At 42.2% G+C, this 24,501-nt stretch overlaps 3 protein-coding genes across 3 annotated transcripts; 1 reads left to right on the top strand and 2 right to left on the bottom strand.

Moving 5' to 3' along the window:
- Nucleotides 1-626: 626 nt before the first annotated feature.
- On the bottom strand, nucleotides 627-5,991 carry LOC115686263 (peptidyl-prolyl cis-trans isomerase FKBP62-like). The gene is made up of 13 exons (XM_030611488.2): nucleotides 5,742-5,991; nucleotides 5,543-5,629; nucleotides 3,256-3,516; nucleotides 3,093-3,167; nucleotides 2,929-3,009; nucleotides 2,654-2,848; nucleotides 2,480-2,563; nucleotides 2,187-2,362; nucleotides 1,970-2,092; nucleotides 1,735-1,881; nucleotides 1,507-1,634; nucleotides 1,024-1,144; nucleotides 627-933 (listed from the first exon to the last, which is right to left on the bottom strand). The coding sequence occupies exons 1-13, from the start codon at nucleotides 5,974-5,976 to the stop codon at nucleotides 880-882; spliced, it is 1,767 nt and encodes a 588-aa protein (XP_030467348.1). The 5' UTR covers nucleotides 5,977-5,991; the 3' UTR covers nucleotides 627-879.
- A 3,626-nt stretch (nucleotides 5,992-9,617) lies between these two features.
- Nucleotides 9,618-15,705, top strand: LOC115686305 (protein PUTATIVE RECOMBINATION INITIATION DEFECT 1). The gene is made up of 9 exons (XM_030611541.2): nucleotides 9,618-10,210; nucleotides 10,550-10,659; nucleotides 10,763-10,938; nucleotides 11,160-11,468; nucleotides 11,889-12,858; nucleotides 12,983-13,691; nucleotides 13,786-14,063; nucleotides 14,174-14,831; nucleotides 15,083-15,705. The coding sequence occupies exons 1-9, from the start codon at nucleotides 9,683-9,685 to the stop codon at nucleotides 15,326-15,328; spliced, it is 3,984 nt and encodes a 1,327-aa protein (XP_030467401.2). The 5' UTR covers nucleotides 9,618-9,682; the 3' UTR covers nucleotides 15,329-15,705.
- Nucleotides 15,706-19,183: 3,478 nt separating this feature from the next.
- On the bottom strand, nucleotides 19,184-24,489 carry LOC115686261 (uncharacterized). The gene is made up of 5 exons (XM_030611484.2): nucleotides 24,356-24,489; nucleotides 23,890-24,087; nucleotides 23,240-23,470; nucleotides 20,647-22,530; nucleotides 19,184-20,049 (listed from the first exon to the last, which is right to left on the bottom strand). The coding sequence occupies exons 1-5, from the start codon at nucleotides 24,393-24,395 to the stop codon at nucleotides 19,373-19,375; spliced, it is 3,030 nt and encodes a 1,009-aa protein (XP_030467344.1). The 5' UTR covers nucleotides 24,396-24,489; the 3' UTR covers nucleotides 19,184-19,372.
- Nucleotides 24,490-24,501: the final 12 nt, after the last annotated feature.

Below are 24,501 nucleotides of genomic sequence, written 5' to 3'. Positions count from 1 at the left end.
CTTCAACTCCATTAACAACCACTTATGAATCTTTTTTGAGATTACACCCATTATCTCAAGTTTTGGATCGAACGAATCCATTGACACAAATAGTTCACGGGAGAAAATTGAGTTATTTGGGCCCTAAAGGATTAACAAGGCAAACTGCTAGTTTTCGAATACGAGATATATCCACCCTAATTACTATGTACCGTCACAGTATTCTCCTCCTATAGATGTACAGCGTATAAATTTCAGATACGGTAAGGCAAACCATGTTTTAGGGCAATACGTCGTCCAGGAGACTGACAGTTTTAACCTACATATTTTTGCAGAGGAAGTTCAAATTCCTGTCAGAAATTGACTTGAAATAGAGGCACGTTCTACACCAAACCAGTGTTCCACCCAAATTGCCATGTCTTTGAAACAGTGAACCTTCCAAAGACGCCGTGACATTTTCACTAGCATACTGTTGCTGGAGTTTACATGCTTGATCCATATGATTATTGCAATTTTTCCTGTTACAACTAACCTTCCTTTTGGCACATTAGTAATTACCTTAAAAACCCATAAATATTACTTATTTTCGACAAAATGTGATGAACGTCAAATCCAAAATAATCTATGTCATGCACGAACCAAGAGAGTTTCAAGTCGATAGTCATTTATGTAGTGTGAATTAAGTAGTACAGAGCTAGCTGATGCGGGTACATATTAAAACACGTCCAAACATACATCACCATAAGCTATTCACAGCATACACTCCAGCTATTATTTTTAACAAAACGCAATGATGGTCAAATCCAAAATACAGTATGTCATGCACAGCTCGCTGATGTGGTCCATATTATTAAAGCGGTTCCAAACATACATCACCATTAGCTATTCACGGCATACAATTTACGCTTTGCTATCTATCGTCATAGGCGCTGCCCCGTGCTTTGCCACCATGCCCTGCATCAGACCAAGAAGCAGCAACACTAGGACCACGAGTAGCAACAGAACCCGGCCAAACGCTAGATTCAGAAGTGACAGAGGACGTACCGCTGTTGTTGCATGCTCCAGTCTGTTCATCTTGGCAAACATATTTCCATAGAACTGAGCATCTCTCTTGTTATATTCCCTCACTTTCTCCTTCAGTATCTTGTACTCGAGTTTCACATCCCTAGCCCCAGTTAAGCACAAGTTCATTGACCATTACCACAAAATCTCCAATTAACAAACAAATGTAGCATCATTCATCCAGCAGAACTATCCTATAGGTTGATATAGTAACCTTCGAGAACCAAACACCATGCTATAGTGCCTTTTCATCTACGAGTGTCATCATGCTATTCAATTGGAGCAAAATGTTATTTTCTAAGTGAGTACTCTGCAATGCAATGCATAGCTTGTGTTCCCATATTACCTTGTGTTGTGCATGCAACTAGTCACGTGCTTGTGAGGTGCACACTTGATCCTAGGACTAATGATACGATGGAAATTCTGTACCATCAACAGCTGATATTAAATAGAGAAGAGAAACACCTGTTGTTAGGTTCAATCTCTAATGCCTTTTTTATGTCCTGCTCTGCAAGATCCAAATCAACAAGTTGTATGTAAGCCTGAGCCCTCCGGTAGAGTGCCTTAACATTTCCACCGTCAGCTTCCAATACCTGTCAACATAAAAGGCCATTCACAAGACTTGTGAAGCAATTGACCAACAACTCACTGGAGAACCAGAGAGTGAAGTTCAAAGCAATCTAAATGCTGCACCTTAGTGCACAATTTCTCTGCCTCCTTGAAGTCTTTAAGTTTCAATTTGCAAGCTGCATTGTTAAGGTTGCAGGTGATCTTTAGGGTCTTTGCCTGCTGCTTCTCCTCGTCACTAAATGATGAATCATATTCGATATACTTCACTGCCTGTTAAAGAAAGTCGTTGCATGCACTTGAACTCATAAGAAACTTCTTACAGTTTCTCAGATACCAACTGTTGAATTCGCATCCATACCTTCTCATATCTCCTTGAAGCCCTTTCATATTTTCCAGCCTTAAACGAAGCGTTCCCCTCTTCCTTCTTCCTTGCTGCAGTATCAATCTTCTCCTGATTGTTCATCTCCCATGATTCTTTCTCCTGCAGAGAGAAAAACAAATGTACAATTAGAGGTTGTCCCTCCTCAACAAGAAGTTATCACGGTATCATTTCATCAGTTGAGATTCACACCAACCTTAACGAATGATAGCAGCTCGACCTCATAAGACACAGTGGAATTGGCAGGAACAACAGCCAGATCTTGTTGAGATTCGGTCAGGCCAAAGGCATACTCCGGCTGAATTGTCACCAATGCCACTTCACCTTTCTTCATGTTTTTGACAGCTCTGTCAAGTCCATCGATCACTTGTTCTGAATCAAGAGACGACATCAGCTATATGGAGAAGAGAGACAAGGACGACAAGACTGAAAATTAAGATGCAGAGCAGAGGAGAAAAGGTTTCACAATCTAAAATGGCAACACTATACCCTCGTCTATTTTGAACTCGAAAGGCTCCTCGTCTCCCTTCTTCACAAAGACCGTTCCATCATGCAGTTTACCGCACAGTCTCACTGGCAATTACATTGGTAAGTTTAGAATTCATGTCCAACAAAGCCAGTAGGCTCAGAGCTTCGTAAAATGACTGGTCTCATGAATATTACCTTGAACAACTGCCCCGTCGTTCGGGCGCTCATACCCCTCTCCTTCCTTCAAAGTTTTCTTCAAGACCTTCTTGTCTTTGGTTACATCAGAAACAGTCTTCCAAGAGACTAGCTCAAGCATAATTTGGAGGCTAGCATTAGGGGGAACAGCGACCTCATCCCCAGAAGCCGGTCTGCCAGTCTCCCCAAATGCATCTGTATAAGTTGAACAGTCAACATCATCCCCATATCCAAACTAAGCATAAAAGCGGGAAAAGTAATTGCCTTGAACTTACATTGTGGCATCACAGTCAGCAAAGCCTTCTCTCCTTTCTTCATTGTCTTTACGGCCTTAGCCAAAGCAGGGCAGAAATATCCTACAAGATGCCCAAAGTCGACATAAAAATTATGCTTCAAAGAGTATCTTGGAAAGAAAATTTTGTGCGGACAGAAAGCATACCATCTCCCACAGTGAACTCCACTCCATCTGATTTCGAAATGAGTGTCCCATCTTCGAGGCTTGCTTCATATTTAACTGATACAAATAGAACAGAAAATCAATACACGATATGTCACAAAACCACCTCCGCAATGGGGAAATTATGAGCTTTCAGGGGGCATACCAAAAACCTCATCTAGGTCCTTGGGATTCTCCCACTTCTCTCCTTCCACAAGAACTTTCTTCAGTATCCCTCCATCCTTGGATATATCTTTCACACTAGTCCATGAGAGCAACTCCACATCAAATTGAAGAGTGGCATTAGGAGGAATGGTGGGAGGGGATCCCGATTCACCATAGGCTAGTTCCGAAGGGATGGTGAATATGGCATTCTCACCCTTCTTCATAGTCTTGATCCCTTCATCCCATCCCTTGATCACTTGACCTGGTCCAGCACAATAAAATTTAGGTGTGTTAAAAATTCATTTCAGACTATTATAACACGTTATTCCTGGAACATTAAAAGAAAACATGAGTGTATAGAAGATCAGCGTTAAGTCCAGTGAAGGTTTTAGAAGTTGTTTTCACTTTCAGTGGCCGACTGTAGAAGTCAATTGAAGTTTGCTGGGGTGCAAACTGCACAAAGGCACAAAATGGCCACAAGCCTAATCAATAATTAACTCCATTGCAATGATACTTAATGCATTACCTTCAAGCTGCAAATGGAAATTGACTTAATAACCATATAACCAACCACAATCAAGACAATTCAAATGGCTTTTTCAATAAAAGGAGCACCTTTTCTGCTTGTTTGTCTAGGCTTAGATATAGCTCAAATGGGAATCAGTTGCCTTTTGAAGATTGAGTGCATAGTGGCTTCAATAGAAGCAAATTGCCCTTAAAACGTTATTAAACACACTATGACATTGACAATCATAGCAATCACCACTAAGTGAAGAAGAAGAAAAAATCTAGTTTGTTCTAAGAGGCACCAAAATCCCATCACAGGCCAACGATTAGTAAGGCCAGCATTATCAGCCTTTTCTTTACACATTTTATTCACTATTGTTAGTACTCTCATACCATAGAAATGAAAAGATCATGTACTTCAAAACCACAATTTGCTTGCAACAAAATCTTAATGTAGCTATATGTCATCTTTCCTGTTTAATCTCACTATCAAACAGAAGGAAGGGACCACCAAGTTAGAACTCTAAAGAATAGTATTTACATGCAAATTACAACGAAACTAGAAGAAGAGACAATGGTACGACGATGGCACAATAATTTGATTAGATGGGATTTTATCATGTTCCAATGTCGATAATCAGTAGTTATTGAAAACATCTCAAAATCATTTGAATCATCAAAGTTCTTTATTTTTTTAGTTTCGAACTTGTAGAACGTTCATTGAACTAATTAGTTCGTCAACATCCGTGCTAGGTGTTTTCATCCCAGACATCCCGTTAGTCGTTTATTCATTAGTTGTCTGCTAGTACATTATTTTGCAAAGGAAAAAAAAAACTAATTGCTTGACTCTTCTGTGTAGTATTCATTCTCATTCGGCTCTTGGAATCACATCCAGCAGACAAAAAGAGCGCATCTTCTTAACGAATAGTTCTAGTAAAGCACATGAGGTCCTTCTACAGTCCCACAAGAGAAAAAAGGGGATTGGATCCCATCTCATTAACCATAGCTTTCCTTTGGCATTTCGTAATTTTCTTTAGGCATTCTTTAGAGGACACAAGTGACTCATCCTCGTAATTTCCGTAGGTCATATAATCCGTAATATTCCACAAACACAGTAATCTACCTAAGTTCATAGTAAATTTATTTTCCTATTATTAGTGGATTATCTAATTAATTGTAGCTTCCCTTTGGCGTGCGTAACAGTATTTCGCTAATTTTTTGTAAAATATCCTTTCCTGACTTTCTTTTGGTCGTAAGTTATTCGAATCTCATGGTTTATAGTATTCCGCAATAATAGTAATCTACCAAAATTCACACTAAATTTCCTGTGTTACTGTTAGCAAAATATTCAATTGATCGCGACTTTCTTTTACACCCCGTATCGTTTTGCAACCTATGTGTCAGTAATTTTCGTTAATCACCGTCACTTTTCTTAATCAAATGTAAGTTTAATCACCTTTGTGTTAAGATCAGCAAGTAATCTCTAATGTAAATCCAAATCGAAATTTTCTCATGCAGCAAGAATTCAAAATTCGTTTCTTGGAAGAACCCACATGTAGCGTACGTTAAAAAGGAAAGAAATAAGTCCATATTTAGCCCATCAACTAGTGCAGTTCTTGCAATTGGATCCTAAGAATGGTCCTGAGAGAGTGCGCACTTCCATAGTGTCACCAATTCAATTCCACCCCCACGACACAACAGCTCGCGGGCATTCATCCATCTCAACGGAAGAAGCGATCAGTTCAGGTAAGAGCGAAATGCCGGAGAAGAGAAGAGCGTACCTCGACCGAGCTTGAACTTGAATGGCGTCCCGCGGTCGCGGCTCGAGTCGAACTTGGTCCCGTCGAGCAGCGTCCCCGTGTAATGAACTGCACAGAGAGGGAGACACCATCAGCACCGCACCGCACCACGAAAAAAGAAAGCCAATCCATCCGATCCGATCCCATCAGCCGAACCGAGGAAAGCGAGAACGGACAGCACCTTCGACCTCGTCGCCGGAGCTCGGGGTCTCCCACCCTTGGCCTTCCTTGACGAGCTTCTTCCTGAGCCCCGCCTTCCCGATCTCCCTCTCCTCGCCGACCTTGAGGGCGGGGCTCACCGGTTCATCCCCGGTGACGTCGATGTCCATGTCCATGTCGCCGCCGTTATCGCCGCCGCCGCCGCCGCCGACGCCGCCGACGCCGCCGAAGGTGGGGAACTCGAAGTCGTCGTCCATGGCGGGCGGTGGCTTCGGACGCGCTCAGCAAACAGGGGAAAGCGGACGCCGGAATTCTCGAAATGCAGAGGTCCTTCGGCTTCTTTCGCGACGTTGATGAGCCATGGGAGAGGGGGGAGGGAGGTGGGGTTTTATGGGAGAGCGAGGAGGCGTCTAGAGAGTTCTAAGGTCGGAATTCGCGGGACAGTTCCAGAAGGATCGATCTCGCTCCGGAGAAGACGGATCCGAGTGGCCTGACTCAGTGAGTCGGGACCATCTTTTTTGCTCGAGTTTGGAGCGAGTCTCCCATGGAAAAAACCAGAAGGGCGTTTTCTCCGTTGCAACGAAAGGAATAATAATAATAATAATAATAAGAAGGCTGCGAACGGCACTCATTCTGTTTACATAAATCAATTTATGGATAGAAATTGATTTTTCTATTTCTGTTCCTAAAGGAGTTTCTGAACAAAAAAATATGTTTGATAACGACACAAAATTTCTGTTCCAGAAACAGAAATTTGTTTAATAACGGCACAAAATTTCTTCATCTCGGGTGGCTGGCGAGTGGACGTTGGGCGGTGGACGGTGGGGGGAGGCGGCGGCCAGCGGCAGGAGAAGGTGGCCGATGGTCGGCGGGCGATGGCCCACGGTGGCCGGTGGTGGAAGGTGGGTGGCGGCCCACGACAGTGGCTACGGGAGGAGGCGGCGGCGAAGGCGGGAGCAATGGGCGCGGAAGGAGGGAGGCCGGCGGTGGGAGGCGAGTAGCGGCAGGAGGAGGGCGGCCGACGGGCCGGCCGATGGACGGCGGGTGGCGATCCACGGTGGCCGGCGGGAGACGGTGGTCGGCGATGGGATTCAGGTGGCAGCGGGAGGAGGGCGGCCGGTGGCGAGAGACGATGGTCAGTGGACGGCGGGCGGTGACTCACGGTGGCCTGCGGGAGATGGTGGCCGGAGATGGGATTCGGGCGGCGGGGGGATTTGGACGATGGTCAGTGGACGGCGGGTGATGACTCACGGTGGCCGGCGGGAGATGGTGGCCGGCGATGGGATTCGGGCGGCGGGGGGATTTGGGCGACGGCAAGAGGAGGGCGCAAGGTGGCAGGAGACGGTGGCCGATAGACGGCGGGCGGCGGGGGGTGTCGACTGGAGGCGGGTGGTGGCAGGCGGCAGGCGCCTGTAAGTGGGCGGCGAGTGGGCGACCGACTAGTAACGAGGATGAGCGATGAGAAGAATTTTAACTTCTCATTTCTGTTCCAGAAATAAAAAATCAAAAAATTTTAACTTCTGATTTCTGTTCCAGAAATAGAAATTAAAATTGCATTACCAAACGGATTTCTGTTTCAAACCTATTTCTGGAACAAAATTAGAGAAATAAAATGGTTATCATTCACAGCCTAAACATTCTTCGTCAAGTAGGAAATTAGGACTCTGACCGAAAAAAAAAAAAAGTGGTAGAAAATTATGATGGGATCCCTAAAGTTATGCGTAAATTCTATTCTATTCTATTCTCTTTCTTCAAGTTAACTATTTTCCTGTAAGAAAAATGTGATTTGTTATTTGGCGCCCTATACATATAAAAAATATGGGAAAATGGCACGAATAGTCTCTACTTTTGACTCGATGCGCAATGTTGTCCTTCAACTTTTAATTTATTCAATGTAGCTTATGAACTTTTAATTTATTTAATGTGGTCATTGAACATTTGGTACATGTTTAATTTAGTTTCTCAACTATATGAAAATGTTCGATATTATCTTTAAACTTGAATTGATGAAATGATAACATTAGATATTTTCATGTAGTTTAGGGACTAAGTTAACAAAAGTTTAAGGATTATATCGAACAAATTAAAAGTTCATGGACGACATTGCATATTTAGCAAAAGTTCAGGGATCACATTGAACAAATTAAAAATTTAGGAACAACATTTCACAGTGAGCCAAAGTTCATGGGCTATTTACGTAATTATCCCTACAAAAATATATGTTGGTTAGTTAAATTTTGTATCTTCACTGATTAAGTGAATTGCATATGACTAAAATTATCTACCGCATATCGCATAACTTAAGTCTATACATAATTTTCCTTTTCTTTCTTTCGTGACATGGCTACGCATTGCATGGTTTATTTCTTTCAATAGAAAGTTCTGTGTAGGTAAATTATAATTTTTTTTGGGTAAGAAATTGATTATGGAAAATTATTATTATCTGCTTCGATCACTTTCTCTTCTTTATTTTGGGGCTACTGCCGGCCCCACCCGTCATTCCCAGATTTTTTTCTTCTCTCCAACCTTTACTAACTAAAGAACATAAAAATCTTCTCCAGTTCCAATTAACTGATAAGAGTAATTAAATTAACATTCATGTATATAAAAGTCTTATGTGAAATTCCTAATCTTTGTGTATCAACTATCAAGGAAATTGCCAGAAATAAATATAATATGTAAATTGCATGAGCTATCTCATAAACGTGTTATTTTCTGATCCACAATTTCATCTAGGCCAGTCCACGCGAAACGGTCTTCTCCGGTTGGATTTGTGTACTACTTTAAAGAAATGAGATCGTCCGCCGCTTTTTCTCCTGAGAACCTTCCGATACTTAACTTAGAAAATGAAAAGTTCAAAGATAAAGGTAAAGTGGACTACAGTTTTAGGCCTTAACTGCATAACGAGCACTTATTATGTATTTATTATTTATAACCAATGTTTCTACAATGACACCATACTGGCCGGTTCAATCGGGAACAGCTCGACCCTCTGCCATTTTTCATACCCTCTGTCGTTTTTTAGTCAAAGCCGAACATATCTTTTATATCGGCACTCGAAAAAACCAAAATATAAGAGAATGGGATCGAAATTCAAATTGGCCCAATTAATTGATGACCAAAGGTCACAAAGGGCCCAAACATTGAATAGGGTTTAAGATGTAAGTGTGGATGTTAAAGACTCATTCTCTATATTATGGTTTATTTCATGTGTAAGAGGTTGGTTTAGACATTGGGAATTTTCTTGGGAACTTGGAAGTTGGGAAATCTATCTATTTATTTATTTTTGGGGGTATTTGTCCCATTGGGATTGCTAATTTTGAGTTTGATTTATTTTCTAATTCTTAAAATCTTATGGATTTGTGATGCGAAAGCGTAAGCGTGAACCCTTCTTTTCCTTCTTCTTTTTTTTTTCTTTCATGAGCTTTCTATGATTTTCTTTAACTTTTTTTCCTTCACTTACTAGTATTTTTCCTATATTTTCAATATTTGATCAAATAATTAAACAAAGAATAATGTCATCAACAGTGAACCGACCGAACAAGATACAACCCATCAATACACGAGTACGCGAACTCCGGTGCCTAAAAAGTGAAGATCCCTCGACATAACATTATACCAAACCGAGAGAAAGATTAAAGTATCTCCTACTAAAGTTCTTTTTTTCCTACTTCAAAATCGATTATGAAATCAATCTCAAATCCTCGTGTGCCACTCGATATATATTATTGTCCTTATAGAATCGGTAATTACAATTGTTTTAGTTAATCGAAAAATTCAAATGAGAAGCACCACCGGCACCCATTGCTACTCAAATCAATATTCGAAAAAAAAATTCGAAAAAAATAAACGAAAATTTGCTTGTTAGAAAAAGCTATATAAGGCTGCATCCTCGCGCCTAAATTCAAATTCATACTCTCTCTCTCTCATACTCTCTCTCTCTCTCTCTCTGACTGAACGACGATGTTCTTCGGTGATTCGCAAGAACCAGATTCCGAGCTCGCAGACGAAGTCGAAGAAGAAGAAGAAGTTGAACATGAAGAAGATGAAGATGAAGAAGGAGGAACGGAGGATTCATGGCGGCCGCCTCCGGGCTCCTGCTCGCAAGGCCACAGGCCGTCGCTGAACCTCAGAACCCGGCAAGGCGGCGGCATCTGCTTGCTCTGCCTCTCCAACCTCCTCCTCGCCGCCGCCCCTCCCGCCCCCACCGTCCACGTCTCCTACGCCCTCTCCCAGCTCTCCCGTGCCCTCTCGGACCCTCCCTTCCTCCGGTCCCTCCTCGCCTCCCACGCCCACCTCCTCCCCTCCCCTCTCGTCCGGGCGCTCTCGGCCTCCGACGACGAGCCGATCGCTCGCCAGATCATCGACCTGATGATCGTCCTTCTGTCGCATTCCGGCGGTGAATTGGGATTGGCTGGTGAGTTTGCGGCCAGGGTTTCGGACCTGCTCTGTTCTCGCGCGCTGGGGTGGAGTCGACGCCAGGTTCATGTGGTAAGGCGCGACTTCGCGACTTTGATGTTCGATGCTGTTCGGTTCTTTTGGCGCGTAATGAGAGAATGATGAAAAGGAAGGGTGATTGTTCAATTCAGTTCTCATTGGTGAAATTTTGGATCCTTCTGTTCTGGTGAAACCATTTGCTAGTTTTTCAATTCACATCTCCCTTTCCTCTTTGTTCATCTGTGTGTGCGCTTTGGTCCCTTCTGTTTGTGATGACTTGTTTTCCAGAAAGATAAGGTTGCTTCAATGTAAGATGTTCTGCATTGGGCACTAGGGTAGCAATTGGACAGAATTTCGAGCTTCTTCTAATGTCATCGTGTCCCTCAATTGCAGCTCCACTGCTTTGGTATCCTTCTAAACCATGGGACGACCGATATTTATGTTTCGATCAAAGATAGACATGCCCTTGTTGTTCATCTTATGGATGGTCTTCAACTGCCGAGGTAACAAGCAACATACGATGAGAGATCAGGACTCCATACATACTCTCACACATACGATATTCAGACATCGTGAGTATTGTGCTCATTTTGTCCGTCCATGCAGTGATGATATCCAGGGGGAGATATTATTTGTGCTGTACAAGTTGTCGGTCCTCCAGCGGGAATTTGGGGATGGTGACAAAAGTGATCCTTTTGTTGCTTGCAGTCCCAAGCTCATACGTCTGTCGTTGGATGTCCTCTTGAAGACCCAAAGTGATGATGTTCGCCTGAACTGTGTAGGTTTGTCAACTTCTGTATTACTTGGAAGTGTGTTAAAATCGCTATGTTTTGGGTTGTGCCTATATGTGAGGTTTGGCAACTGGGAGAGATGCTTATCTATCATTAGATTGACAGTTTATCTTTTGATTGAAACAATTCATTTGCATCATCATCTATATTAGCAGAATCCCAATACACGTGAACATTAATCATCCACCGCTAATTTCATTTTTCTTGGTTAGCACTTTTGTCGATGCTGGTTCAGAGAGGATTTCTCAAAGATCCATATGATGATTATATGAGCAACTTGAGTTCTGTTGAAGCCGATAGTCTCGAACAAGTTACAGATGATTTATCAGATATCTCTCCCCTCTGCACCTTATTTTCAGAGGCCATCAAAGGTCCATTGCTTTCATCAGATGGCCAAGTCCAAATGAGCACATTAGAGTTAATTGCCTATTATTTAGGTGAACTAAATTCAGTGAAGCAGTTTCAACTTTTGGTGGAAGCAAATATTGCGGATTATGTATTCGAAATTCTCAGGTTATCAGGCAAGTAATCCTTTACTCGATGATTGCTGTGTCATTTGTCATACAAGAGAAAAAGGCATTAGCAATTAGCTTTCCTAATCATGAATTTGATACCTATGGCCTTCTGGCATGTTTATGTGGGTGAAAGTAGCCATTTGTTCATTTCGTGTACTTTATAAGTTCTTCTGATCAATATATTGGGAGATCCTCTAGAAACCCAAGCTAGATTGCTTGGTCGTTTCTTGTGAGAAAACAACACTCTCGGTCTCTGGTATTTCCAGGTTCAAGAAAAGAATCATTTCACAGTCTTGGGATATTTGAATGTCTTTTATCTTCTTTTATGAATTAACTAAAAGTATACTTCCTTAAATACCTTAATCCTCTATAGTAGGAAATTCTCATTCTCGTGACAAAGGATTGATGTTGTTCATTGATAAATAGAATGCAAGGATCCTGTGGTCAGCTCTTGCCTTAGAGTTCTTGATCTCCTGTCAAGTGCTGGACAAGCTTTTACACAGAGGCTTGCAGTTGGCTTTGCCTCTCTAATTCCTGTCTTTGCTTATGTTGCTGAAGTGCCTTTTCATCCCAGTCAGCTTCAGCTACTGAAGCTCATTTTTAGCTGCATTTCTAACTGCCCCGGAGTGGCATCAACTTCACAAAGTGAGCAACTAGCTGTTATTTTGGCAAGGATGCTTAGAAGATATAATGATGGTGAAACAGGCATGCTTTCAGAATCATTCATGCTGGTATGCTCTATCTTGATGAGTATGATGAATTCCCCATCTTCTCATGATGTCTTAAATCTAACAACATGCATTCAAGAGTCATCAAAAGATGCCATTTTAGCTTGTCTAAGTGCTACCAGAGAGCATACAGACCTGCTTCTGCATTCCTTGCTTCTACTGAAAGAGGCCTTTGCTTATGGTTATGGAGGTTACCCAGTTGACAACTCCAACAAGAATGGATTGCAACATTGTGTCATTGATATATGTAGAAAATGGCTATTGCCTTGGCTATGGAAATCCATCAAAGGAGAAGAGGAGGAGGAGACTGTCCTGTGCGTTCTTGATATTTTTCATGCAATACTTATTCACAGCTATGATGACCAAACCAACGAATTCGCAGAGAACATGATCTCCAGTTCTTGGTTCACCTTCTCATTCAGCTGTTTAGCTTTATATCCAACAGAGAGGATGAAAAGCCGAATATATTTGATGATGAGTTCACTTGTTGAAGTTCTACTTGGAAATGATTGTGGGCAGAACATTAGGGATGCTGTGTCTTACCTTCCATCTGATCCAAATGATTTGCTGTTTCTGCTAGGGCAACAGAGCTCCCATAATCTGCAGCTATCCTTTTGTCAATCTGCGGCCCTGCAAATTTTGTATTGCAGTTCTTTGTTCGATGAAAGGTATTTAGCCTCCCTATCCTGAATTCTTGTATATGGGGATATGATGTGCGGTTTAATATGTCTAGTGATTATTAGTGTAGTCCATAAATTCCTATATCGTACTTAACATAAGCATCTTTGGCAGGCTTGCAGCTGATAAAGTAGTGTTAGCTTCCATTGAACAATATATCCTCGTCAATGGGTGTGATCTAACACGCACTTCTATGAGTTCATCGACTGTTGTTCAACTAGTTGCTCTATATAGCCTGTATAGGGGTCTTGCCAAGATGAGCTACCAAATGCCATATAGTCCAGAAGCTGAGAGGCTCTTTATACAACTAGTCACCAAAAGTGAATGGGATCTGCTGTCTACCAGAATTCATCCTACATCGCTTAAATGGTTGTTTCAACAAGAGAAACTCTGTGAATCACTGTCTTGTCAGATCTTGAAGTTCTGCAGAATTAGTCCCACTTCTGACAACCCATTAATTGTCCATGGGAAAAAGGGTCGTGATCTGGATGTGCAATCGATTGCAGAATTGGTGGCAGCAGAAGACAATTATGCTGCAAAACTTTTTGTGTACATATTTGAAGAGGTTGTTATGGAAAATAACCAAGAGAATGACTTGACTTCAGTATTGAATCTCATGGCAGATGTCACACGTATCTTTCCTGAGGCTTCTAACAAATTATGCTTGAATGGAATAGCAAAGGCAATTCATAACTTCTATAACAATTCAAGCCCATCCTCAGAGGTATACACAGCCATGGCAATCTTTATTTTCAACATATTGAGTTCGGTTGATTCAGATGCTCTTGCTGACAATGAAACCTGGGTTGCAGTTGCTATGAAGGTGACTGTCTAGATAACTCCACCAAGTATAAGTTCTGCCCCAGATCTCACTATTAATGCAGGGTAGCTGATTCCATTTTGTTTTTTTCATATAGTTGATGGATCACTTGATTTACTCGGGTGACATAGGAAAGTGCTCCACCTGTTGCTTGATTCTTGGCATTTTGTGCTTGGTTTTGCACCACTCAACAAATGGAGCACTAGTGGAGGCTTCAAAAATCGTTCTTCTCAACACTTCATTGGCATCGACCTTGTCCAGTGCTATTCATGTGGCCTGTCCGAATGGACCAGCAATGCATAACATTGATGAGGGAACAAAGGCTGGAGAAACTTTGATACATGTGCTTTTATTGCACTATTTTGCTTTTAAAAGGTTAGCTGTCTGAACTTTTTAGTTTATCAAAGAAAAGGTTAGCTATTTGATTGGATGTCCCAAATTGGAATTCCTTCTTAAGAAAAAGTACTGACACATACCTTTCTTAGCATGCATGCCGTTTTACCGAATGCAGTGGACTGGGATAATCTGATTGGTCAAACAACATGCATGGAGTCGCGTCCTTTCTTAAGCATCAAGTGCCATGACTTGTGCAGGCTGATGCATTTCGGACCTCCTCTTGTCAAGCTCGTCGCTTCATACTGTCTGCTGGAGTTGTTTATTAGGTTATCCGAACAGAGAGACGGCAAGCATGAGGACCTATGCACGGATAAATACTGGATGTCGCTGATGGCTGTATTTGAAGGCTTGCTTTTGTACAATGATACCAGAGTGGCGATAAACAGTAGCCTTTGCCTTGCAATGATCTTGAAGTGGGAAGAAGTAGCAGAAATATTCAACAGGAGAAGTATGTGGTGCAGATTGATTTTGGAAGAGTTGGTAATATCTCTGGCAGCTCCGTCTTTAGCGTCTAAATCTCCCACCAATCATCACAAGGCTGCTGTTATTGTATCTGTAGCACTGCTGAAGCTACCTAAAGTTCCAGAATGGATGCGGTCCGTGTTTAACGATACCTTCTTGACTGGTATACTTGGAAACCTCACAGGCAGTGACTTGAGTGCAGAGATTTTCCTCCTATTGCGTGAGCTGTTGAACTCTCAGCTCCTGTGTGCAGATCATGTGGCTAACCTAAACAGGCTGCTTCAGGTACTTTATTTCCTTTTCATCTTGCTCTGCTACTAGTGTTACTTTCCCCTTGGCATGTTCCCATGAGCTTGGTACTCACCTGCGTCTGAGTAGCTTCCTTATTTCCGGTCTTTACATTTTTCATCCTCTCCTCTGGATGGCTAGATTTACACAACTTGTGTGGACAGTGAAAGTCAATTTCAACTACAGTTTTAAGATTGCGAGGAAAGGTAATGCAGTACCCATAAGTTGATAAATCTTATATTATGCAGGAATGCAGGACTCACATATATGGTGAAAACACGAAAGATGAAAGCAAAGAGAAATGTCCAAAGAAGGTTATTGCCGTTGACGATGACACGGAAGCAACTATCGATTTTCTCGTTGATCTGATTACATCTGATTCACAACGAGCAGAGGTATATGGAGGACTTCAAATCGGCAACGAGAGATTGCTGGATGAGATAGAAATGTATTTCAGGTCAACAGCAGCAGATGATGGTACGAGAAACTCCTAGAGATCCGATTATACTGCAGTATCATCTCTTTTCAATATACAAAGATACTACATTAAAAGTTTCAAATGAAAGCACACCACCATCTATAAGTCACTACACATCTGAACTACAAAAACTCCTTGATAATAAAACCTTTGGAGGAGATACATAAAACATCCAGTGACCGGAGGATGAGTATGGATATCCTCAATGAAGGGGCAACTTATTCGGCCAATCCATCATCAAAGAAGATACCATGCAAAGGTGGATATGCGTGAATGTTCTTTTTATTTCTTATTTTTGGTCCCTCACTTTTCCTTTCTTTAGTCTTTTTTTGTTACTGATAGCAATAAGTGGGTTTTTATTGTCCAAACCAAAGCCTTCTCTTTCCTTCAAAACTGAGTCCTGATACCCTCTTTAGGATTTAGATGTTGTGGTTCTATTCGAAATAATCATAATCATAATCATAGTATGCACGCAGTATATACTTTACTATGCGAATTAAGCTCAATTACATGTCCTCAAAACTCCCTCAGTAGATGTTACTATGAGAACTCCCATGTTGGAGTTCTCACTTCATCTTTTGTAGATCACGTAGAGTGCAAATATGCATTAGGATTACATCCATCCAGGGGATAAACAATTCCTACAAAGTATCAGTCGATCTCGTTTATCTCGTAACCTCCTCCACAGTTGCCATTGTAGACATGAATTGTAGTCTACATTGGATATGATCTTCGACCGTCCAAAACTTTGGCTGTCTCTAGCGAGAGGATAGATGATTCCGCATTAGGAATTGGTGGTTGGTAATTAGAAACATGTCAAATTCTGGACATAATACATTGGTATAGTCTGTTTTGTTAGATTGACGATTTGTAACGGAAAACAGAAGAAAACCCCCTCGAATTCCTCGAAAAAGTTTTCCTTGACCCTAGCGAGCCAGCCACAAAGCTACTGTTTCTTAACCAACTGAGTTTCACCATGACAGGAGATTGTACTGATGCAGTTGTGATTCCCATTCTTCCAACCTCCTTGTCCTGCTGTTTTCTGCTATTCCTACAGAAGCACATGTACATCTTGTTTCTGGGTGGCGCGGTCTCGACTTGACTTTGCGCTCCTCTCTTCTCTTTCTTTTCAACTGTGAATTTGTGTCTCTACAGACCATTTCTCGTTCAGCGCCCGCTTTCTCCGTCTTCGCGCTCAAATTCAACGCCTTCAAAATGGTGTCTCCAATCTTTCTCCAACTACGCTTGCTTGATTTGACCTTCGCGCCATCGTCTGGAGAGGATGTTTTGAGTTGAGGCTGCTCTGCACAACTTGAATGAGGTTCTTTGGATTCACATGCTACTTTGGGCTTGTCCATGTTTCCTTGTACTGATCTTGGGGTGGAATAACCTATCCCTGCTTGTGGAATTACAAGGAAGCGTGAGGATATGAGCATAAACAATTGGAGAGATTGGATGGGCAAGGATCGACTTTGTCCGTAGTGACCATCAAAATAATCCAAGAACTAGACAGATTTAAGTACACCTGACACTTCGATCGCCACTTAATTCAATATTTAATCAGCTTAGTCCTTGGATCCCCTAACGACTGCGGTTAGTGCCATTTATTACTAACAAATCCGATCGTTTAATCACGATTCTGAGCCTGATTTCATGTGCAATCAAGCTCTATCGTGACTATCACGACTGCCAATCAAAACTCGCGCCAAACCTCAGACTCCTTTATCCGTCGCCGGTAACCATATGCACCGGTTGGTCCATTGCCATCGGCTACTGGTTTTAGCCAGGTTTGGGACCTGATTCTTCATCGTCGGGACCGCTCGGAAACAATTCGACCATGCGAACATTCCTGAATAAATCATTATATCTTGCATCTCGCAGTTGGAGCACTCTTTCATACATGTTCCTCAACTTAAAAGCACAAACCAACTTTTTTGCGATCTATGTATCTGCATCACTATGGCTCCTAAGCGTCACATTCATTCTGCAACTCGAGTTGCATAAGGCGAACTACACGAACAAGACGCATAGCGAGTTCGGCTTTCGTCTCTCCATCTCATAATCCTAAACCCAGATCATATGGAGTTGGAAAAAAAAAATAAAGAGTGTGAATCAAGCTCAATGGCCTTTGACACCAACAGGCACGCAGACGTCCAAAAGAAAAACTCACCGCGATGTGCACAAAACTCTCCTCTGTAACCTCAGGAACTGCTGCTACCACTGATGACTGCTGCAATGGCGTGATCCGCTGATTCAAATTGTCTCATCAACCTCAGTTGTGACTGTAAGTGAACAATGGGGTCACAGGGTCTGTCCTTTCAGGAAATTTAAAGAGCAAGAAAAGATCCTTTGAGGTTGGAGTAAAGAAACGAAAAGATTTCTTTCCTATTTAGGAGAGAAAGTTCCTTATGATCAACTTTTGCCTTTCCCTGAGGAAAACCGACCTGGAGGAGGATTTTTTTTCGTACATTTTCTGGAGCTAGCATATTCCCAAATATTGGAAATTAGTGTTTTTTTTTCCGGTGATTTCCTACAAAATTCTAAAAATTAAAAATGATGGATCGGCCGCATATCCCCAGCCATAGCCACAACGACCATATGGTTTATATGGTGCTGGACCAAAAAAGGAGAAATTATCTAATCAGTCCCAAACCTATTGTATGCATGTCAATTCAGTTATCCCTAGTAACAGGGGCCCTTGGGTAGTCCAGTCTCCAAGACATTAAACAAGACTTTGTAGCTTAGGGAGGTAGAAACACCCTTTCTTGATGAGGTAAACCTTACCAAAAACGCCAAAATGCTTGTTAAGCCTTTGCACATGATTTGATGATCACATACATTTGGATTGGCGACATGTTCATGCAACGACATAACATCTCCGGTTGTTGGCCGGAGGAAAGACAAACATCTGCAATTAGTAATACGATTAATCCCGTTCGTGTGGATTAGGAACTGGATCATGACGGTCGATCTCCGAGTTGCGGTCTTGTTTCGCATAGTCGATGAAAGGTTTCGTAGGACTAACATTGATGGGAACAGAATAGGATTTTTCAGATGTTGTCTCTCTGTGCAGTAATTGATAATAAATGGCAGTTAATTGTTTGGTGAACACGATATCGGAACGAATTATAACTAAGACCTTTCTAATGCGCGCAGACTGCGATCGCCACACAACACCCATCGCCAATCGGGGGCCTGCAACGGTGACCACCGTGTCTACATAGATTCCTGCATGAGAGAGACGATATCTCATGCAATCACGGCCATGAGGGTAGTTGCCTGAGAACAAGACCCCCTCGATCGTCACCGTGATCATTGCCGGCCCTCGTCAAGCCCCTAAGCTTTTCCAGAAAATGGCAAACCCATCTATCCCAGCTTCTAGGTGGGGATGATCTCATCTAAGTCTAAATCTGGATTTATACTTGGTCCCATCCTAGGACTGCTCCAAACGCTACATGGGTATAAAATGACTCGTGATCTTCAAGCAAACTTTGACTTTCCAGCCAAAACAGAATCAAACTTCGGAAACTGAGAGTGATCTCAATCTCATTGGAGAATAAAAAAGGAAGAATTTAGCTATAAATTGTGAAACAAAGAGACTTGAAAACACAAACTCGAGCCGATAAGAAAGAGAAAATTGAAATGGGGAGATCGAGTACCCAGAGCTTTCACACGATCAAGATCAAGCATCAATAATCTGGTATCACGCTACGCAAAGAAAAGAAACAACACAGACCTCAAACTTTTAATGCACACGCACGAGGAAGAGTATATTGCCGCCGCACATTATGCACCGTCGAGCTTTCATGCTCCTCTAGTTCTCAGTTACCATACACAGCAACTCGTGACATGTCTATCCACCGACATCATATACTAAGAACACATTTATCCATCAAGATTGACCAGAATGCAATATACAGTGACCCAGAAACAAGCTATACTCAACAGTAGCGTGCAAATTCGATGAAGTTTAATATAGCACTACACTTTCCTAGGATGATAACACAAGAAGCAATGCCTCGTGAAGATCCTTACTCGATGAGCTAACCTGTCGAGATGTCTAATTCACGGAAGAGCAGCAAACAAACTGCGCCCAGTACGGCCTTCCCTTGACCTTCCTCTTTTCTCTCTTGATGTCAGTCGGATATCTCGCAGGAGAGTTCCATTCTTGGTCCGTTTCTTTCACGGCAGCCCCCGAATTGGCAGCTTTAGAAGAACCTAAAATCGAGCTCACTGTCGTCACCGACGCGATATTCTTATCATTATCTTTCGCTGCGTGGTCATCTTTCGCAACTATGGGAGCTGAACTCTCTTTCGGGCTCGCTGACTTCAGCTTGCTCTCTCGGTTAGCTTCCACCAAGAGGCTCTTCAGAGGGGAGTGTTGTTTCCCGGCACTCCAGTTAGTGACTTTGGCGATGATCTCTTCGTTCTTCTTCCTTCCTTGAGAATCATTCGCTGTACGTGGGAGGGACGGGAACCAACCAGCTTGCTCAGAGGCAGATTTTGATTGGTCATTGTTTTGCACGGAAATTGCAGGATTCTGATTATTGGTGGGTTCGACCAGTGTCATGAAGGATGGTGGCTCAAAGACATCTGTTTTCTCCGAATTTTTTCCACCTGACTCAATTTTTTTCAGCTTCAGGTTTGATTTTGCAGCATCTGTCATTGATTGGGGCTCTTTTGGTGGAAAAACATCAGGCTCCACGGCAACTGGTGGATCTGACTGAGTGGAAAGCACTGACCCATAATTCAAATAAAGAATAACAATTAGGTAAGAACTAACTCGCAAAAGAAAAGATTTTACTCTTCAGAAAAAATTAAGCAGGGTGGCAAAGCTGAGCAAGAGCTTTAGCCTCGGAATGTACTTTCTTTTGTTTTTCCAAAATTGGAAAAGCAACAATAACTTGGAAATATGCCAAACATGAGCAATTCAAACAGAAACGCTGTCAAATCAATTGCCTAAGAGCTGTGCACACCTGTTCCAGCGAGATTGCCAGAACCGAAGCGCATGCACATGCATCCTGCTAGCATCTTTGTCAGAATTTCATTTATCAAGACAGCATTTGTTGCTAAAATGCCAACCACAATATAGACATATGACCATATATTGAGAAGGTTCGATGTGCCGCCTCTAAAGATCACGAGAAAGCAATCGCTAATAACCAAATAGGATAACTTGATTTACTTGTTTACTGCCGAAACCCAAGTACAAAGTTCGCCCAATGTAGATCTCTAATTTGTATTGTAACATACGCCATACCCATACACAACCGAAGCATTAGTGAAAAGCTTTTAAAAGGCTTGCTCATCGCATTTTAAAGATGTAGTAAATACCTGAAACAGATCCCCAGTTGCCTTCTAAGCTATCCGCTCGACTACTTGAATCTACCGATGCGTCATGTACAGATCCAGCAGCCTGCTGTTCAACAAATTTCTTGTCGCTTTCATCTTGCAAAGGAGAACTATGTCCAGGAACAGTGATATCGCTGGTGACTGTATTTGCTATGGCAGTAGAAAGCAGATTATCTTTCCTGTAATGCTTTTCAGATGTAAGTTCCTTGATTCTGGTATCCCCGTCATGAGATAATTCATGCACTGATGTGCTCACTTCAGTATCACATGCTCCTTGTATTTCACCCTCGCCACTTTTTTCGCCTTCCTTCGCACCTTCTCGGGTATTTGATGTTCTGTTCACGATTTCTGACTTAGTTTCCCGCCGATGAATGTTATTTTCTGCTGTATCCTCGCATCCCTGAAGGCTACCTGTGGAAGTGGATTCAGCTGCATTTTCTTTCGTTATGCTATTTCCCAGAACATGTCCTTCCGCAACATCCGTCCCCACAACATCAAGGTTTTCCTTCACATGGTTCCTCTGATCACGACAAACATCAGCTTCACTGTTAATCATGTCATCTTGGACAATACTCTGTTTCCCAGTTGATTCAGGAATTATTTGGCTCTCTACAAAGCTCTCATCCATATTTCGTTTTATCTCGGCATCTCCAACAGTACGTGGTGTCTCAATTATAGCAATAACATTGTTAGTACTATTGATTTCACCTGACATGCCACTCGTTTCACAAACTTCAGTATCCACCAGAGCAATCACCGCATGCAGGTCAGATGATGATTTCACATCATCTGCAGCAACTTCAATTTCCGATGAGCTATTAACTACGTCCTTTGGTTCCATCTTTTCGGTTTTCAAAGCCACATCGCTTTCCTCCACTGCAGTTGCTAATGCTTCTTTAGCTGTCTCTACTTCGTTGAGCCCTTGACTTTCACGAGTGTTGACGCTGTCTTGATATAAAATCACATCGCTCTGAAGAGGTGCATCTTCATCCACAGGCTTAAGAATCTCAAGTTCCCGTGCTGAACCGGTCTCTGAAATATATATGTCTGAAGAAACCTCTGCAACTTCCTCCTGTACTTTTAAGTTTGGACTGGAAAAATCCTCAGAAACAGGAACTGCGTCATCTTCCTTCTGGCCAATTGTTGGAACTGAACCTAAGTCATCAGTTTGCATAACTTTGATTCCTTTACGATCCTTAAAGTCTTCAATGAACTTCTCGGCATGTTCTATTATAGGTATATCTTTAGGTATAGTCAGCACATGGAAGTTTCCAGTCTCTCCCAAAGTTTTAGTATGACTGTCGACGGGATCTACAGGAATACTTAGCTCTAGTTCTTGTGCTTTGTCCGGTGTTTCCTGGGGCATATCAGCAGAAACATCCAGTTGCTCAGAAGACAAGTCTGGGGCAAGACCACTTGGAGATACCTCAGAGAACAAAATGTCACCGGACTTCCCCAAATGAAAGCCTCCATCACTTGGCATTACACAAGATATTTCTTTCTCATCTTTACATGGTACTTGAGAGCCTATTATTCCCTTATCGAACTTAACATCAGTCTCCTGTGAAATATTGTCTTCGGAAAATGCTTTTACTGCCTCCCCATCAGTCATTGTTTTAACTTCGGCCGATGACTCCATGGGAGCTTCAAATTGTAGAAGTGAGGAATCAGGTACAGATCCATTTCGTTTATCATTCAGCAAATCAGAGAATTTCTCAGCAGGTTGATCCTGCTCAGATATGGCAGGACTAGTAAACAGATCTTGAATGTTATTTTCACTGCTTAACTTCTCATTCGTAACCCCAGAAGCTGCAACTTTTTCCTCGGTGCTGCTGCCCGCCAAATGGGGATCTTGTGGAATAACTTCTGTCCATTGAAAATAATAAATGAGATTATGAACACAACTCCTTTAATATCAGAGAAACAAAGCGGAAAAGTAAAGCATGGTCAGGAGGATTCATTAGTATAACGGTTGAACCATCATAAAAAGCTCCTAAAGGAACAAGAGAAAATTCCAAAAGCTCCAGAAAAACACAGAAGGAAAAGTGCTAAAAACAAGGACTTTCGGCAAACTATATGTGTGCATAGCTCATACAGAGATAGCCCCAGTTTTGACCATATGCTGTTTGGCATCAACATGACACTAAAAGACAAGAATCTGTCACAAGATCGGAAATTCAGGAGCCATAATAGATTTAATAAGGAAGATAACCATCTAAATTCTTCCCCCAGCTAAATTCATCTACTCCAAGCTCTTCATTTATCAGCAGCCATGGAGCCTTGGAGGCAGAAACAGTAAGTCTATGTTTCTTTATTCTTCAAGAAGATAAAACGACCTATATATGGAAAGAGTATACTCAGAGGAAGGCAGGAGCATTAGACTTCCTTCAAAGATCCCTCATGACCCACTAATGTTTGCAAAACCCATAAACTCCAAAATGAAGTCTTTAATTTCAATCTAAAATCCCCCAAAGCAAATTTACCGAGCTATCAAAAAGCAGAAATTCCCGATTTAAAAAAAATATCAACAAATCAGCTCGTATCAATTACAATTCCTCTACACCTAAAAGCCCACCTGTAGTTGCACTTTCACCCGAAACTTCCACAGTAGCATTATTGTCAGATATCTTTCTGGAAATGCAAACTGACTCATCATCATGCAAAAGACCTTCACTCTGTGTACTCAATCCACCATCTGGAAAGTTCATAACTGCATCTGAAAACACTTCCTCCTCCACGGAAATCGATCTTTCAGCAGTTGCACCTTTACCCAGTTCGACTTGACTTCCCTCTTCAACTTTTGGGCCTGGAGGAACAAATCATGTTCAAACACTGGTGCCTTTACTAAGGAAGGGTGTTCAAAAATTAGCATCTTCCCAGCACATTTATTCCTATGAAATTCCAAAACAGTTTTTCTTCTCACATTTAGTGGCAAAACGACACATCTAATTAGCTTTAACAAAGCAACACTTCCAAACAAAAAACTTGGCGTTTGAAGAAACAACTTCAACACCAAACCTTACTGTTCCTATTTCCTGTAGTGAGCACTCTGGCTTCACGACATTGTAATCGTTGCATCTAGTCACATATTTTCTGACCAAACACACACTACCTTGGATCCCACACAAAGGGGAGGGGAAAAAAGACAGAAAACCACACCCGACCTCAATTAAGTCACGTCAACGAAGCCCAAAAGACACGGCAAGTGAGAACAAAGAGGCTCACTTGGGGTTTTGTGGTCGTCGTCAGAACGCTCGTCATCCGAAACATTCAAATGGGGGTTCTCATCAGAACCAACCACCTTATACCCTTCAAGCTTTCCACAGACCCGCCTGTGAGCGCGCCTGTGCCTAGCACTCGGGTGAGGGTTCGGAAACGGCCATCCGCATTTGTGGCACAAATGCACGCCATGGCCCTCGTGCCCTGCAAAAACAGGAAGCCAAACAAGAATGAGAACAACAGAACCCTCAACAGCCAAGAACCAACCAAGAAAAAGCAGGATACGCGCCGTCTAAAAAACCCCTTCCAGGGTCGAGACCCAAACTGGAAAAACAAGAAATGGGGACCAAAAAATGGCGCATCTTGCAGCAAAAGGGAAAAGACCACGAAGCCAGGATGCCTCAAAGATCAAGACTTCGCCGAGTGGGAAGCAAATTATGAGAGGGGGGGAAGAAGCAACGAGGCAGAGAACCTGAGGAAGAGTGATCCTTTCTTTGCTCTTGACTCTCCATGTTTGCAGTTGCAAGTGAAAAGATGCAGCGAGAGCGAGAGAGAGAGAGAGAGAGAGAGAGAGATGGACTGAGGGAAGGGAAACGGGAAGAAAAGTAGTAATCCAAG

This window comes from Syzygium oleosum, unplaced genomic scaffold (assembly GCF_021117445.2).
Source record: "Syzygium oleosum isolate NSW1041296 unplaced genomic scaffold, Sole_v2.1 Sole_v2.01, whole genome shotgun sequence".
Taxonomy (NCBI): domain Eukaryota; kingdom Viridiplantae; phylum Streptophyta; class Magnoliopsida; order Myrtales; family Myrtaceae; genus Syzygium; species Syzygium oleosum.
Note: the sequence above shows the minus strand (reverse complement) of the source record. Positions and strands in the feature narration are given on the sequence as shown.

Coding starts and splice junctions, on each gene's coding strand:
- LOC115686305 (XM_030611541.2), top strand. CDS start 9,683: ATGTTCTTCGGTGATTCGCAAGAACCAGATTCCGAGCTCGCAGACGAA. Junction 14,064..14,173: donor CACTATTTTGCTTTTAAAAG/GTTAGCTGTCTG, acceptor TACCTTTCTTAG/CATGCATGCCGTTTTACCGA. Junction 14,832..15,082: donor ACCTAAACAGGCTGCTTCAG/GTACTTTATTTC, acceptor TATATTATGCAG/GAATGCAGGACTCACATATA.
- LOC115686261 (XM_030611484.2), bottom strand. CDS start 24,395: ATGGAGAGTCAAGAGCAAAGAAAGGATCACTCTTCCTCAG. Junction 22,531..23,239: donor GGGTGAAAGTGCAACTACAG/GTGGGCTTTTAG, acceptor TTCAATGGACAG/AAGTTATTCCACAAGATCCC. Junction 20,050..20,646: donor CAACTGGGGATCTGTTTCAG/GTATTTACTACA, acceptor ATTATGGGTCAG/TGCTTTCCACTCAGTCAGAT.
- LOC115686263 (XM_030611488.2), bottom strand. CDS start 5,976: ATGGACGACGACTTCGAGTTCCCCACCTTCGGCGGCGTCGGCGGCGTC. Junction 3,010..3,092: donor GGAGTTCACTGTGGGAGATG/GTATGCTTTCTG, acceptor GGCATCTTGTAG/GATATTTCTGCCCTGCTTTG. Junction 934..1,023: donor TGGAGCATGCAACAACAGCG/GTACGTCCTCTG, acceptor GGTCTGATGCAG/GGCATGGTGGCAAAGCACGG.